The 15,463-nt window shown below is 58.7% G+C and overlaps 1 protein-coding gene across 8 annotated transcripts in view; it reads right to left on the bottom strand.

Moving 5' to 3' along the window:
* Positions 1–1,186: 1,186 nt before the first annotated feature.
* Positions 1,187–15,463, bottom strand: part of PTPRF (protein tyrosine phosphatase receptor type F) — an 86,916-nt gene continuing 72,639 nt past the window's right edge. For 4 of the 8 annotated variants that reach the window (XM_067009521.1, XM_067009518.1, XM_067009505.1 and 1 more), the window contains 14 exons: positions 14,022–14,137; positions 10,873–10,905; positions 9,874–9,971; positions 6,803–6,926; positions 6,464–6,639; positions 5,643–5,762; positions 5,171–5,325; positions 4,807–5,092; positions 4,528–4,706; positions 4,188–4,314; positions 3,886–4,011; positions 3,467–3,621; positions 3,245–3,380; positions 1,187–2,900 (listed from right to left, as the gene is read on the bottom strand). In XM_067009521.1, the coding sequence (XP_066865622.1) occupies positions 2,832–2,900; positions 3,245–3,380; positions 3,467–3,621; positions 3,886–4,011; positions 4,188–4,314; positions 4,528–4,706; positions 4,807–5,092; positions 5,171–5,325; positions 5,643–5,762; positions 6,464–6,639; positions 6,803–6,926; positions 9,874–9,971; positions 10,873–10,905; positions 14,022–14,137 (1,900 nt within the window). In that variant the 3' untranslated portion in view covers positions 1,187–2,831. The remainder of the gene's footprint in view (positions 2,901–3,244; positions 3,381–3,466; positions 3,622–3,885; positions 4,012–4,187; positions 4,315–4,527; positions 4,707–4,806; positions 5,093–5,170; positions 5,326–5,642; positions 5,763–6,463; positions 6,640–6,802; positions 6,927–9,873; positions 9,972–10,872; positions 10,906–14,021; positions 14,138–15,463) is intronic. The other 4 variants (XM_059062928.2, XM_059062920.2, XM_067009526.1 and 1 more) reach the window with 1 other exon arrangement.

Raw genomic sequence — 15,463 nt, forward strand, 5'->3', positions numbered from 1 at the left:
CATATTTATTCAAATTTAACATCATCAAGTAATGCAATGATGGTGTTGTTTTTCTTAACAAATAGAAATATGCCCGGTAGTGAGCTAGGAGCTAGGGAAACCAAGAAGAGCCCCGATCCCAGGCCTTGGTCACTCAGAGCCCCCAGGGGGACAGCTGGCAACACTAGAGTGCAGTGAGGGCCTCAAAGGAGGCGGCATAGCGCAGTACAGAGGCATCTCACCCAGCAGGGACACCTGCATCCCATTCTCAATCACCTCAAACCCGTCAGCTGCCTCCAGCCTACCTCTAGCCTCATGTCTCCCTACCCGGATCATGTGTGTTCCTTGTAGTTTCTCGTATTTGTTGGTCTGTTTCATGCTTCCAAGCCCTTGTACAAGTTGCTCTCTCCATCAGAAATGCTGTTCCCATCGTTTGAAAGTAACCCCTACTCACCCTATGAAACACTCAGAAGCCAGCTTATGTCACCTCCTCCAGGAAGCCTTCCCTGATTCTGCCGCAGGGTGAGGTGCTGCCTCAGTGCACCCACAGCACCTCTGCGTTGGGCTCATCGTGGCACTCTCTATAGTCTGGTCACTGCTGACTACATGTATTTCTCTTCCTCACTTGTTCTGGGTTTTGCTTGTCTTCTGTCCCCAGAAGTTCCATATGGTTTGACAACCTGGTAGGACTTATCTGATCACCAGTGGAGAGACCACTGCAGATGTTGCCGTGTGTCCAGGGCCCAGACGGCCACACTGTGTCCAGTACCCATATTGCAAGAATTACCAGAGTCCTTACTAACCAATTTCCATACCTTCTTGGTCTCCACTGCCACAGTGCCATCCTTCTCCTTATGGCAGGGGAGGAAGAGAGGGAGGAGGTGACGGAAGGGGATGTGTGTGGCCTGGGGAGTCCTGGTACCCACAACGTGGCGACCCAGAACATGGTGGGGGTGAGGAGAGGCAGGGGCGGTGCTTCTGGCCCTGGGGAGTCGCAGCCCATGGCAGGCGCTCCTTCCACGCACTGTGGCTCAGTCTTCAGGCTCCCGTCAGAAAGTGGGCACCAGGCCAGGAGCCCGTCTTCTCACAGGTCCTCAGGACAGCCTCGCTGTCTCCTGAGAAGCAGGAAATCGGCAGAACCTACCCCTAGGGACTGACTTAGAGAGCCCAGACTCTGGTTCCAGAAAGAGCCGAGACAGAGGCCCGGTTTGTAAGAAATCTGATTATTCAAATTTATTACCATCAAGAATTATGCAATGATGCTGTAGTTTTCTTAACAAATAGAAAACAGACTGTGTACAACAGTGAACTCTACAGCACTAGCATCCACAAGGTAAAAATGAATGTCTCATTCAACATTACCAACCCTGGATTGTTGATCTTGACCACCTAGCTAGATCTGGGGACGTCCACCTCAAGTCCCTCGGCTACAACAGCTATGCACCCTTCCCGCCCCCACTTACCTACCTAGATAGTGCTGCCCAGAGGAAGAGGCCGCTCCCTGCCCCTCAGCAAGCCGAGATAATAAGGACTGAGTATAGTACCACTGAGAGAAGTCCAGTAGTCTTGCCACATTGGTTTAGGAGGGCATCTTGAAGGAGTGGAAAAGAGCGATTCTCAGGGGCTTTGAAAACAGCTGCAAACCAGGGAGGGGATTCATCTGGCCCCTGCTCCAAGGACAGATATGTGCTACCAGGCCCACTAGCATGGACCTGAAGGGCCAGCTGCACCCCTGCTTGGCCCAGAGGTGTGTGGGGCATGGCACACATCCTGACTGGTGCCCATTGCCTTGGCCACACGGCCAGACCCACAGCCTACCAACACCGCGCCATCCCACAATGCTGGGGACAAAAAGCAAGGCTCTGTGGACCCAGAGGGAACCCCAGGTGCACGGAGCCACCTCCCCTCTCAGGGGTTGGAAGCAGAGGCCAGGGGATGACTCTCTTTTTTTCTTGTGTTTTTTTTTTTGTTTTTTGTTTTTTTTTGGATTTTTTTGTCTGTTTGTTTTTTGTCTTTGCTTTATCTTTAAACTTTGCAGACGACGGTGATGAGGAATGCCTTTCCAGGCTCCCCCAGACACGTCTGTGGTTCTGGGCTGTGAATGTTAAACACACACTGCAATAGACGACTGGGGATGAGTGCTTCCTATCTCCGCCCCGCCCACCACTGTCTATGGGGCCAAAAATAAGGCTCTTACGGAAAAACAAAACAGAAATTAAACCAAAAAAAACTTTCCCTGCATTTGGCTAAAACAGGATCTTGTCTGAAGGGCTGGAAGAGCAGCTGGATCAGCGATGCCTCTGCGCAGGCTGGCGGCCCCAGCTCCACACACACGAGGAAGGCACACTCCATCCTTCAGCAGTGAAAGTCGTACCAAAAAAGGGTCCAGAGCGAATTCAAAAGAGAACACAAGCTACACTGCAACCCCATTCTGCAGTTAAGAATTTGCAAAAGGAAAAGTCAGAGGGAAGAGGCTAGAATCCCTGTCTACCCCACTTTATGTATAAAAAAGGAGGCTTTGCTCCCATCCCCCCCACGAGAAGAAGCATGAGAAACGCGGCAGCGGAACAGAGAGCTCGCAGGGGCTCCGGGGCAGGCCTGGCGGACAGAGACGTGGCCTCAGTGCACGCCTGCCGGCCTGCCTGCCTGCCGGCCCACCCCCTCGCCCAGGGCAGTTCTGGGCTCTCCGTTCGGTGTGGCAATGTTCCTGAAACGCTGTGATCCCAGTGGGCTGTGCTCTGCCAGCAGCAGCACCTGTGCAGGAGGGCTGGATGATGGTCGGTATGGCTCAGAGGAGCTGGGTCCCCTCCGGAGCCCCCAGGTGGGGGCAGCGGAGGAGAGGGGGGCGGTGGTTACGTTGCATAGTGGTCAAAGCTGCCGAGGTACTCCAGGGCTGCACGGTAGCACAGCTGGTACTGGTCCTGCCGGGACAGGGGTCCGGTCAGCACAGACAGTGATGGCGGATACCCCGACACACAGCCAAGGGCACTCACACTGCAGCCAGTGGGTCATGGACTTAGCCTCTGCCTCTGCTGGCCAGCAGCAGGGGCTAGATCCAGATATCTGCCCAGGCTTCCCCCTGCCACCCCCACTCTGCCCCAAGATCGTGTACCCTGTAAGGACCGACATGAGCAACCCCAGCTGGGAGCCACGCACAACACTGGTGTCCAGTGCACGGCTGCCGAGCGGGGAACCCGTCCGGCTCAGCCTTCCCCAGCATGTGTCTGGGAGGAGCTGGCTTTGGCACGGCCAGTGGCCTGCGTACCTCCGTCTGCACCATGGCCGGGCGCTGTGTGCGCAGGGTCTTCACAGTCTGGAACATGTCGACCACGCCCTCGTAGCGCATCCGCTCCAGGACGATGCTCAGCGTGATGAACACCCCGGTGCGGCCAACACCGGCACTGCCCAGGGACAGTGCTGGGTCAGGGCTCCTGCCCCTGAACCCCCAAGCCCCCACACGCCCAGCCCTCCATGGGGTCGGCCCCACCTGCAGTGCACCGTGATGGGCCCATCCTGCCCGAACTGCTCCTTGGTCTTGTGCACCTGCCCAATGAAGTCGATGAAGCCCTCGCCCGTCTTGGGCACGCCTTGCTCTGGCCAGTCCGTGAACTGGAACTGCCGGATCGTCCTTGACTGCCCATCCTGGGAGAGGTGGCAGAGGCCGGGGTCAGGGCTGGAGCTTCAGGCGGCAGCCCCCCAGGGCAGGCGGACAGCGCGGTAGCACAGGTAAGCACCCTGAGGTCGTTATACCGAGGCCACCCTGGGAAATGGGCTTGCACACCCACAGCTCACCTTCGATTCCTGCAGCTGGAGCTGGGGCACCAAACAGGCAGCCCCACCACAGGGGCTCCGGCAGGGTTACAGACATGCTTTCGTACAAATATACACACTCCCCTGTCCACTCACCCTGGCGTCTGTGACCTTGAATTCACGCAGGATATACTGGGGCATGTTGTACTCAGCCATCGGGTCAACGACAAAGTACTGGTAGCGAGCAGAGCGCTCTGCGGGCCAGTACTGGTGGCACTTCTCCTGCGGACAGAGGGCCCGGCCCCATGGTCAGGTGGGGGAAAAGTGGGGAGGGGAGCTCCGGGTTTCAGAGGATTCGGGGGCAGGACGCCACAGGTGGTGATAATGGGGCCTGAGGCTATGCTCACAGGGCCGGGAGAGGAAGGACACGATAGAGAAGGGGTGGCTGGTGTGCTTACCCTGCCCATCTCCCGAAGCCTGGTCAGCATGACGATGATGGTGGAGTTGTGCTCCCACAGCATGCGCCAGAAGTCCTCGGTGCTCTCCGCCAGAGGCCCCTGTGTGGCTATGTAGGCCTTCTGCTGTCTGGGGTGGACATAAGACTGGACATGCTGGAGGTGCTGCTGTCCCCCGAGTCTCCCCATGGCTGCCTAGTCCCTTGGGGCCCCGCTCAGATCACCCCTCCTCCAGGAAGCCCACCCTGGTCTTCCAGGCTGGCCCTACTCTGTTGTGCCCCTAGCCGGCCAGGAGCAGGCCTGGCTACCCGTGGGCGTGGTGGGCAGTCACAAGTGTGCTGACCTATAGCCATCCAGGAAGCTGGCATTGATGTAGTCGGAGCCCTCCACGCCGCGGATGGGCTGCAGACACACACGGGTCAGTTCGTAGGGCATGATGTTCACCAGGCGGTTCTTGAACTTGTTGCAGGGCAGGTTGGCGCTGATGAAGCGGGATGTGTGGGCCTTGGAGCTGGCCAGCAACTAGCGAGAGGGAGGGGCTGGTCAGGCCTGGCTTCCTGGGGCACTGTCCCCGGGACCCAGTCCAGGCCCTGGAGCCAGGCAGGCCCAGCCCTGAGCCCACCTTGAACTCCAGCTCCATGGCAGTCACACTTTCCCCAGGAGGCACTTGGCCCAGCTTCTGGATGTGGGCATAGAGGTTGCGAGCGGGCACCTCCGTGTGTCCACACGTGGCGGCCTCCAGCAGCGCCTCGTGGATGAACACGTACTGGTCCTCGGTCTGCACCATGTAGTTGCGCTGCGACCGCATGCACGTCACGTGGCCGTAGATGTCCACCGTCTTCTCGTGCTTCATCCGCTCCAGCATGGCGTCGATGACGATGAAGCAGCCCGTGCGGCCCACGCCCGCACTGCAGGACACGGACTCAGCCTGGGCAGGGGCCCACCCCGCCTCCTCCCCACCCCCCGGTGGCGTGGCACTCCCTCACCTGCAATGCACCATCATGGGCCCGGCGTCCAGCGGGTTGCAGGCCTTGACCCGCCGCAGGAAGGCCAGGATGGGGGTCGGGTACTCGGGAACTCCGTGGTCTGGCCAGGCCATGAACTGGAACTGACGCAGCTCCCGCTTCTCACTGGAGCCACTCTGGGGAGGAGAGCGGGGAGAGACGGTGTGACCAGGGAGTGTGCCCTCTACAGACTCAGGGCAGGATGCCCCAATGCTGAGGCCAGACCTCGGCTTTCCAAGGGGACTCAGAAGCCACACGGAGCAGCCTGAAGGAGCTCGGGTGCTGCTTCCATCCATGCTGCCCATGGCACCGGCTGTCATGGTGCGCTCACACCTCCAAGCCCCGACCTCCAACACCGGGCTCCCACTCGCCCCTTTCCCTGCCAGCACGCCATGTTCAGACCATTGTCCTCATAGGTCCCGGCTGGGGGACAAGCACCGGGGCAGGACCATACCTTGTGGAGCGCAAAGGTGCGCACAGTGTAGGTGGCCAGCTCCACCGTGTCCAGCAGGGTCACCTGGATGAGGCCGTAGGTCTCGGTGCCACGGGCTGGCCAGTACTGATCGCACTTCACCTGCAGAGGGACAGCAGGGCAGGGTGCAAGGGTGTTTGGAGGTACCCAAAGGCTCAGGCGGGCAGAAGCAGGGTGGAAGGTCTGGCCCTCAGTCCCGAGCTCTCAGATCCATTATACCACCCCTCACCAAAGCCTATCATGGTCTCACGATATGCCTCCACCCCTGCCCTCACCAGGGGAACGGGGGACGTAATTGAAAATTGTTTATTCATGACCAGATTTCACCAGGCACATTTTCTGCCAAATTTACCCATAACGTTTATGCACCATTTTCAAGCTCTGTAAATATTACTTTCCAGTCAACGCTTTGCTGTGCATAAGAAGATAACAGCAGCTCTTTCCACTAATTAACTTAGGAGACGTGTTAATGCCCCAGCTACACTCCAGCATCTGGGGAACACGTGAACATCCCAGAAACATGCCAGCAACTGGGGAACATATTAACATTCTTGGAAAATGACAGCATCTGGGGCAACATATTAACATGCTGGGAACCCACTAGTATATGGGGAACATGCCACATCCCAGGAACATCCAGCAGCTGGGACATGAAGACACCCCAGGAAAACAATAGCACTTGGCAAGTCCCTTGAGGAGCTTCTTCCCACAGGGATGGGAAAAGGTGTCTGAAGTAACCTGGTGGCTGAGTATCCACTGCCACCCCCCTCCCCCGCCCTGGGCAGGGCTCTGCACAGCCTTACCCGGGACTTTTCCTCCAGCCGTGTCATCATGACCACAGTGGCTGTGCGCTGCTCCCACACCATCCTCCAGAAGTCGCCCATGGTCTCAGGCAGAGGGCCCTGCGTGGCAATGTAGGCATTCTGCTTGCGGTAGCCATCGATGTAGTTGGCGTTGATGTAGTCACTCCCCGGGACACCTATGAACAGGAAGGGACATGGGAGAGCATTATCCTGGGGCCTCCAACCCAGTCCATACCTCCTCGGTGCACCCTGGGACCCGTGGGCCTCTTCTGGAGGATGAAATGTCACCCAGCGAGGAGGAGATCAAGGGGATGGGAGGGGGCCCCACCCTCGGCTCACCATCAATGGAGGTAAGGATGACTCGAGAGTGGTCGTAGGCAATGACGTTGGCGTAGCGGTTCTTGGGTTTGTTCACCTCCAGGTTTGAATTCTCCCACGTGAACTGCTGTCCAGGGTCAATTGACTGCAGGGAATGGAGGAGGCAGGTGGAGTGGGGCAAGAGCTGACTACCTAGTGCCTCCAGGGAGACCCAGTCTTCCAGGTAGTGTCCACATCCGGCCTTCGCTCCCAGGTCACAGCCAGCTGCTCTATCGCATGGTGCTGGTGAAGGCTGAGCACCAGCTCCCCTGGCCACGGAGCGAAGAGGCTGGCACGGCACTGATCAGCAAGGCGATGGACCGAAGACTCCTCTGACCAAGGTACCAAATCCCCTCGCCCGGGAGAGTGGTCAGGAGTGGGGTGGGGGCTAGGGAAGTCCCTCAAGCCCTGAATCCAGCTAATGAATGACTGCAGAAGCAACGGCGGCCAGCTGTGCACGACCCAATGCTGCTGGGGCTCTGGCCAATGCTGCACGGCCTTGCCCAGCTCTCCTCTTCCCTCTCTGGCTGTTCCTTCCCATAGGCAGGAAGCAGTGCTCCTCCGGAGTTCATTCCTGGGCCCTCTTTGCCCTCTCCAGCCCTTCCTGGGTGAGTTCACTTGCTCTCAGGACCTTACGCCCATATGCTGCAGCTGCCATAACCCCAGCTGCAGCCCAGAGCTCCCAGTCTGAATAGCCAGCGGCCCCTTGGACATCCCACCTGGACATCCCACACTCCGTCGGTCTCAACCCTTGCCAAGCTGAGCTCATCAGCTCCCCTTGCAAACCTGGCTCTGCTGCTGGGGCTCCATCTCAGGGAAGGGCACTGTCCTCATTTACCCCAAAGCCCCGGCCACAACCTGCAAGTCGTCCTCAAAACTCCTCTGTGCCCCATCCCATCACTCCCAGCCCCTCGGATCTCTCCACCCTGCTGCCAGGGCCTCAGCCAGGCCACCTCTGCTCAGACTTGGCATCTCCCTGCCTCTTCGCTTTGCCCCACTCAGTCCTGCAGCCGGAACAATCCTTATAAAATGCAGATCTGATGATTAATTCCCTGCTTAATGTCTTCCATGGCTCCTCATCGCCTCAGATGATAATAATAACAGCTGAGGCTCAGCGAAAACTTACCGTGTGCTTGGCACTGTTCTCAACACTCTGCGTGTATTCCCTCATCTAATCCTCCCATGAAACAGGTTCTATTATTACCCTCCTTTTACAGACAAATACCACCCGAAGTTCTCAGCATAGCACACCGTCGTGTCCCCCAGGTTTTGGCGCCAGCCTGTTACTCTCCACGGGTCAGCGAGCGCTGCTTCCGTGAGACCCCAGCACACCCCACCCCTAACCTGCTTGCCTCGGTGCTGTCGGCCGGCCAACCTTCTCCACACGTCTGCATGTTTAACCCCAGGGCATGAGGTCACAGTCAGTGTCTCTCATCTGTCTGCACTCATCTCCCCACTGGCTGAGCTCCCTGGGGGCACTTGCCTCCACATCCCCAACACCCAGCGCAGGCTAAGTGCCCGACGATGCCAGATGAGCGACTGACTGACCATTAAAGGTAACACAGCTATGGGATCCTGGCTGCAGGAAAGCCCTCGGCAGGCCGGGTGGCCAGAGGAGGCTTCCTGGAGGAGCAGGCTGTGGTGAGGAAAGCGCAGACTGGAGCAGAGAAGTGGCAGAAGGTGGATGGGGGACACCGAGTCTGGACAGTGAGCCGCAGAGCCCCATGGGAGGAAGGGCGGCGTGGGCCATGGGACTGGATGAGTGCGGGTGGGAGACCAGGCCAGGTAAGGAGCTGGAGGCGGGGAGCCCGCCTTAGCGGCTCCGTCCCCCTCATGGCGGGCCTGCGCAGAGCAGGCCCCCAGTGGGCGCTCTGCAGGGAGAAGCGGCACGCCTTCCTCGCGGCACAGGTGATCATCAGTTCCCCAGCCAAGCTCAATTTCCTCTGCGGAAACCTGGCTCACAGCCCTTGAAGGGGAGCCCTGGTGCCCGCGATAGCAGCCCAGCTGAGGGTGGACATCTGACTGGAGTGGGGCGGGCTCACAGGCAGGGTGGAGCCAGCCGGTCAATCACCCATCCATCCACCCGTCATCCTGTGCCTCCTGTGCCGGGCTGCGCTGGGGGAGGGGAGGGGGGGTTGGAGGGGCCCAGTGGGGCAGAGGCAGAAGATGTCTTAACAACACCAACGCCCTTAGAGGAGGCGGGGCTCTCCTTATCACCTCCTTAACACCCCTTTCACTAGCAAAGCACCTCCCCAACTGGGCGCCTGGAAGCCCTGACTCTGGGCAGGAGCAGTGCTCTTAAGTCTGAGTCCCCAGCAGGTCGGGTTCAGGCCAGAGTGAAGGGAGTACCTGGAGGGCCCTGAGCAGGAGGGTTTGTGCAGCCCAAGTGGCAAGATTCAGGCCCCCCAGCTCCCCGTCTCTGTGATCTGCACCCTGAGAACACCCGTGAGCACATGTATGTGCGGGGTACAGGCTGCCAGACACATTCCGCTACTCATCAGCTGTGTGACCTTGGGCAAGTCACTTCCCCTTGCTAAGCCTCAGCTTCCTCATCTGTAAGATGGGATAACCAGTATCCCTTTCATAGGGTGTGGAGAGGGCAGAATGGTATGCAAAGTGCCTAGCCTAGAGCTGGCCCGCAGGAAGCTCTCCATAAATGCCAGCTGTTATTACTGACCTGTGTGTGTGTGTGTGTGTGTGTGTGTGTGTGTGTGTGTGTGTGTGTGCAGGAAGCTCTCCATAAATGCCAGCTGTTATTACTGAGTGTGTGTGTGTGTGTGTGTGTGTGTGTGTGTGTGTGTGTGTGAGAGAGAGAGAGACAGAGACCTGTCTGCCTCTGTTAGCATCGGGGCATGTGACTGAGTGTCCTGACCTGGGGATCTGGAAGGGCCTCTGTCAGGCCCAGAACCTGAGGAGTTGAGTTCCCTGCTGGCCACTGCTGACCCCTCCAGTGTGTGTTCTGGAGAAGCCTGGGGCCCGAGGCAGGAAAGGAGCGGGTCTGGGGCCAGGCACATGGTGGGAGTGTGAAGCGGGGGTGAGGGAGGAAGTCTTACCTCGTATTCCTGGGAGAACTTGAGGCCGTCGTTGGCTTTGAGGCGCTCGATGTTGTCTGCCAGGTCGGTGATGGGGATGGGCGGGTGGTCTCGCATACCTGGGAGCAGGGCACACACAGGCAGAGTTAGCGTGAGGCCTGAGTGGGGTGGCGGAGACAGCCCCAATGCATGTATGTGCACATGTGGACATGTGTGACCATGGAGCACTCGTCACTGGTGGCATGGAGGCGGCGGCACATGCGGCGACAGGGATGGCGGGGCACACAGTGGCTGGGGGTGGGGGTTGGAGAGGACAGAGGTGGAAGGGTGTGTGCTGTGAGCACGAGTGAGCATGTCCGTGTGACACGGTGCTGAGTGGCGGGTTCTCCACAGGCATGGGTGGCCTCCCCCCTCCCAGGCCGGGGCCAGAAGCCCAGGTGGAAGGCAGTGGACAGGATGGGGCTGGGCTGCTTCAGCCTGCACCCCGCCTGCGGGTCCTGCCTCTGGACAGCGCTCCTGCCCTCACTGGCGCCAGTCACCATGGGAGGCTGGGTGATGTCCCTGTCCCAGCACCCAGCATGGGGATGGAGTGATCACGATGTACATGGCAGAGACGTGGAAGAACTCGGAGGGAGAAGCAAAGGGGAGGAGGGAGATGTGGGGACAGGGAGGCAGGGAGACAGGAGAGGTGCCGGAGAGGGGTCAGACTGAGATGGGAAAGGGGTCAGACTGAGACGGGAGAGGGGTCGGACTGAGACGGGAGAGGGGTCGGACTGAGACGGGAGGCGAGAGGCAGAGACAGACAGGGTGGCGGGAAGGAAAACAGGGCGGGAAGAAGGGGGCAAGGTGGGGAGAGAGCGGGATGGACAAAGAAAAGACGGCGGGGAAGTGAGAAGGTGGAGAAAAGAGAGGAAAGGGGAGAGAAGAACTCAGAGAAGGAGGGAGGCGATGGGTGAGAGAAGTAGAGGAAACACACAGAAGCCAGAGTGGGCCCCAAACACAGGAACGCAGAAAACTAACTTGAGATATTCGGGCAACTGGGGACACTGGAACCTGCAGAGAAAAAGAACAAAAACAGCAGGGCAAGAGAAGGAAACCCGTTAACCTCTGGTTACACTGCTGCTGAACGCAGTGCAGGGCTGGGGGCTCGCAGGGGCAGTCCCACCGCAGCCCCTTCTGCCCCCCGAGGAGCAGAAGCATCTCCCACCCAGAGCCTGGGTGGCCTCAGGGGCCTCTCTCTACGACGGAAGTCTAGGTCCAAGCCAACCTCGTGCCCTCTGGTATCAAAGTTTGACCCTGGCTATTTCCAGATGAACTGGCAAAAGGGAAGTGTGCTTTTAGAGAGAGATGAGGCATGTGTGGTGAGAAACAGAAGGGTGAGTCCACACGAGGATGTGCAGATGGGGACTGTATCACTCTTTCAGCTTTTCTGTGCATTTGAAGCATTTTCTGAAGAAGAGTTAAATTATGAGAGAAAATAATAAACATTTGCTGAACGAAAAAAATGAGAAGGAAACCCTCAGCCGTGGACACTGCTGCCATCCACGCCACCCCTTCTGGTCACCAGTTCCCTCTCAGACCAGCCCTGTGCACAAAGACACCTCTCCCCGCCAGCAGCCCTGTTCCCTGATCTCAGCACCTCGGGTGACCCTCACTGTGCCCTCTCCCCACGGCCCGCCCGGGGTCACAGCCTCCTGTCCTTCTGGACCCCCATCCCTTTTCATACCACCTGTGACTTCCTGTGCTCCACCCCGCCTTCCCCTCTCAGATCCCTGCCATTTCGCCCGGGTTCAGACCCCAGCAGGGCCTTCACAACCACTTGCTCACTCACTCGCTGTGCCTCAGCCCACTGAAATGCTCCTGCCCCCAGGACCCGCCCACCACACACTCTCCAAGGTCCCAACTGCCGAGGCCAAAGGCCTCCGTCTGGGTCCTACTAGCACAGCCCTCCCCGCCTGGCCTCTGGGACACTCCTCTCCCCCACCCCCCCACCCACCGAGTTCTCTCTCCCTCTGGCTCCTCCTCCTTGGCTATCCTTCACCCATCCTTCCTTATCATTTCACCTCCTTCCCTGGCTGCCCTTCAGCTGTTCTCATCCCCCCGCCCCCTTCTCCTGGGAGAGCCCATCTATTTGCAGGCGTTGACCACTGCGGGCTCCTTGGCATGCCCCACGCCCGTGGTTCCAGCCAGGATGTTGGTGCGGAAGTCTCCCTGGACCCTCCCACCCCAATGCTCAGCCAGCAACCACAGAGGCATCCTGGGACCCCCGCCCCCATTTCCTCACCCCACATGGAATCAAGCCTGAGCCCTGCTGCTTAGGTCTCGCTCACGTCTCCCCACTGCCACCCGCCTCGTCCAGGTCCTCAGCACCTTCGGCCTGCCTCCCCAAGTTCTCCCCTTCCAATCTGCCTTCCGCATGGCAAACAGAGCTATGTTTCTACAGCACAATTCTGACCCTGTTGCTGCCCTGCTGAAAACCTTTAATGCCTCCCTGGAACCCTCAAGACAAAGTCCAAACCCCTTAGCCTGGCGTGCAGGTCCCTCTGTGACCGGACCTCTGTCTAGCCCTCCAGACTCATCTCTGGGCTCTCAACATCCCCAGCTCCAGTGCTGCAGGACACAGTGCCTGAAAGCTGCTTTCCCACATGCTACTGCCATCGAAGGGAGCTCCCTCCGCTCCCTCCCACCCCCTCTCTGGCCGACTAAGGCCCACACGGCTTGGCATCCCTCTCAGAGGAGGCTTCTCTGCCCTCTAGGCCCCAGCATTCTGGAGCTTTGATTCCTCGAAGATCTGATCACACCTGGTTGCAACAGCCTGCTAAGTCAGCCTGGCTCTCTCTCTTTCAGGACACGTGCCCTTGGGACTCAGTCAGCATGTTGTCAGGGAGCCCAGGCCACAGGATGAGAGCCGAAAACCTCAGGTGGGCTCACAGCTGACTGCAGTGCCAACCACAAGACATGAGAATGAATGAGTCTCCAGAATTCCAGGGCCAGCAAACTTTTCTATAAAAGGCCAGATAGTAAATATTTTTGGCTTTGTGGACATATGGTGTCTATCATACCTACTTAGCTCTACTTTGTAGTATGAAAACAGCCACAGACAATACATAAATGAATGGGAGTGGCTGCGTTCCAATAAAACTTTATTTGCAGAAACAGGTGGTGGGCTGCATTTGGCCTCGGGCCATAGTTTGCTAACCCCTGATCTAAATGATTCTGGCTCCTAGCTTTTGAATCTTTCGGCCGAGGGCCCAGACATTCTGGAATAGAGACAAACTGCTCCTGCTACGCTCCCGTCTGAATTTCTGACTCATAAAGACGGTGACAATAGTACATAATTGTTGTTGTTTTCAGCCATGAAGTTTTGCGGTAATTAAACATGCAGCAATAAGCAGCCCGTGTACACACAAACCCTGTGTGTTATAGTTCACTCATTCATTCAGCTGCCTTGTGTTTGTTTCACAGGTGCTCAACAAGAATCCACCATGTGCACCACACCAGGGATGGGAGAGGAAGACAGTTCCTGGCTCCACAGAGCTCTGTCACCGAGGCAATTCCATCCCAGGGTGGGAGGCGTCATGATGGAAGCAGCATCTGGGAGCCGAGGAACGACCCTGCCCCCAGGGAAGAGGTCTGAGCCGTGTCTGCTGGGGCATAGGGAGGGAGTGACAGCTCAGGTAGAAGGAGCAGCCAGAGAGCCCTGTAACAGTGGCGGGGAAGGAAAGGCAGGCACCAAGCCCTGTGCGGGGTCTCTGTACTCGCACAGAATATCTGGGGCCAGCCACCAGGAAGGGCCAGATGTGGGCACCCCATCCCGCCACAAGGGTCTGATGGGCCATTTCCCACTAACAAACCTCTCGTGTGCAGGGCAGAGCACAGGTGCAGAGGCTGGCCACCCCGGGGCTGGGATGTGGCTCCGTGTGGGCCCCGGGCCCATACTTGGAGGGCGTGACCAAAGACAAGGTCGGGTCTGAGCAGCTGCCCCCGACCCCCAGAGGCTCCCGGGCCCTGGGGTGCCTGTCCAGCTCTTGATGAAGGGGTTCCTCGGTCACTTCATCAAAGTGGATGGGTACAGGGAGAAGGGCAGAAGGGAGGAAAAAGAAATGGGGGCCAGGGTGAGGCCAGGGTTCCTCGGCAGAGACCGGCAAGCCTGGGCAGAGCCACCCTACCTGGGGTCTGGTAGTTGAGCCGCCGCATCTCCACGGGGTCGGAGGAGTGGGCCAGCAAGGAGTCCTTCAGCCCAATTGACTGCTCATCCTTGGACGATGGGGAGTGGGTCCTTTTCCTGGAGAGGCGGAAGGGAGATTGGTGAGAACCGAGGTCCAGGCGGAGACCAGAGATGCATGGCATAGCCCGCTACCACAGAGCCCCTGTGTCCACGGCTCTGCTCCTGCCACCCCAGCCTGGGGTCTCTGAGTGCAGGGGAGCCAGGGCCAGAGCAGCTTCACGTGAGAGGACACAGGGTGGAGGGTGCGGAGACAGCGGGAGTGGGGGGTGGACAGAGGGCCAGCCCAGCGAGAAAGGAAGGGGCCGCAGAGGCTGGTGGCTCCTTCCCGTAAAGGGCAGGTCACTGCCGGGCACTGGCTGTTGTCTGCAAGGGCCCCACAGCTGAGGCAGCAGGAGCCACCAGGAGGAAACATGCAAACGACACATAAGATATGCAAACATCACAGAGAGCTGGGCCCCAGCTATCTGGCTCTCGGTACAAGGGTACAGGTGCAGAGCAGCAGGGGAGGGACGGGGAAGACGTCCCCCTAGCTGGGCAGAGTCCTCCCTTGCTGGCCTGGGCTCCCCGGGCTACAGGGACAGGATCAGAGACAGACTGCAGCGTCCAGCTGCTGACAAGTATCCAGGGGCCGCTCCTGCTCAGTGGACACAGGTGTGCTTGGGGAAGAAACTTACACAAGTGTGCATAAGTGTGCAGCACACACTTCCCTGCTGCCCTGAAGCCAGTGCTCTTTGCACATAGGCCAGACTCTGTCCCCTGCAGCGCTCAGGTAACCTCAGAGACCCGGGAGCCTGGGGAAGGCTCTGGTGAGCTCAGAGTCTGTGCCCACAGGGGAAGTGCTGGAGGTCTGTGCTTCGCCTGTGCCCGGAGGAGGGGCATCCCCTGTGCAGAGCACCAGTCGAGAGAGTGACAGAGCCTGTCCCATCACCTGCCAAGCTGACCAGACAGCCGCAGGCCAGGAGGCTTCCGGCCCAAGCAGCACCCCTCCCTGCTGGGCCCGCAGTGTGCATGGGGATAAGAAGTGCAGGGGGAAGCGTGTGAAGAGAGAAGGAAGGACTCCTACCTTTCTTGTTTACTAGGTCCCGAAAGACAGGCAAGCACAGAAGAAAGGAAAGGTCACTGTTTCCGCCAAGCACTCAGACCCTCTCACGACATGGGGGACACTGCGGACCCATCTATGGCACCCACGTGGCATTCATGGGGAGGGGTTACCTCTCCTGGCAGACACCAGGACCCAGAGGCAGTGGGGGAAGGATGAATGGGTGTGTGGGACCTTCTTCAAGTTCCTCACCCATGGGTCTCCAGGCCCTGAACCAGGCGAGACTGTTCCTATTCACCCTGGGAGGAAGGAGCTAACTTCAGGAAGGAGAAGGGTCGGGGTCA

Source organism: Kogia breviceps, chromosome 1 (assembly GCF_026419965.1).
Source record: "Kogia breviceps isolate mKogBre1 chromosome 1, mKogBre1 haplotype 1, whole genome shotgun sequence".
In the NCBI taxonomy this organism is placed as follows: domain Eukaryota; kingdom Metazoa; phylum Chordata; class Mammalia; order Artiodactyla; family Physeteridae; genus Kogia; species Kogia breviceps.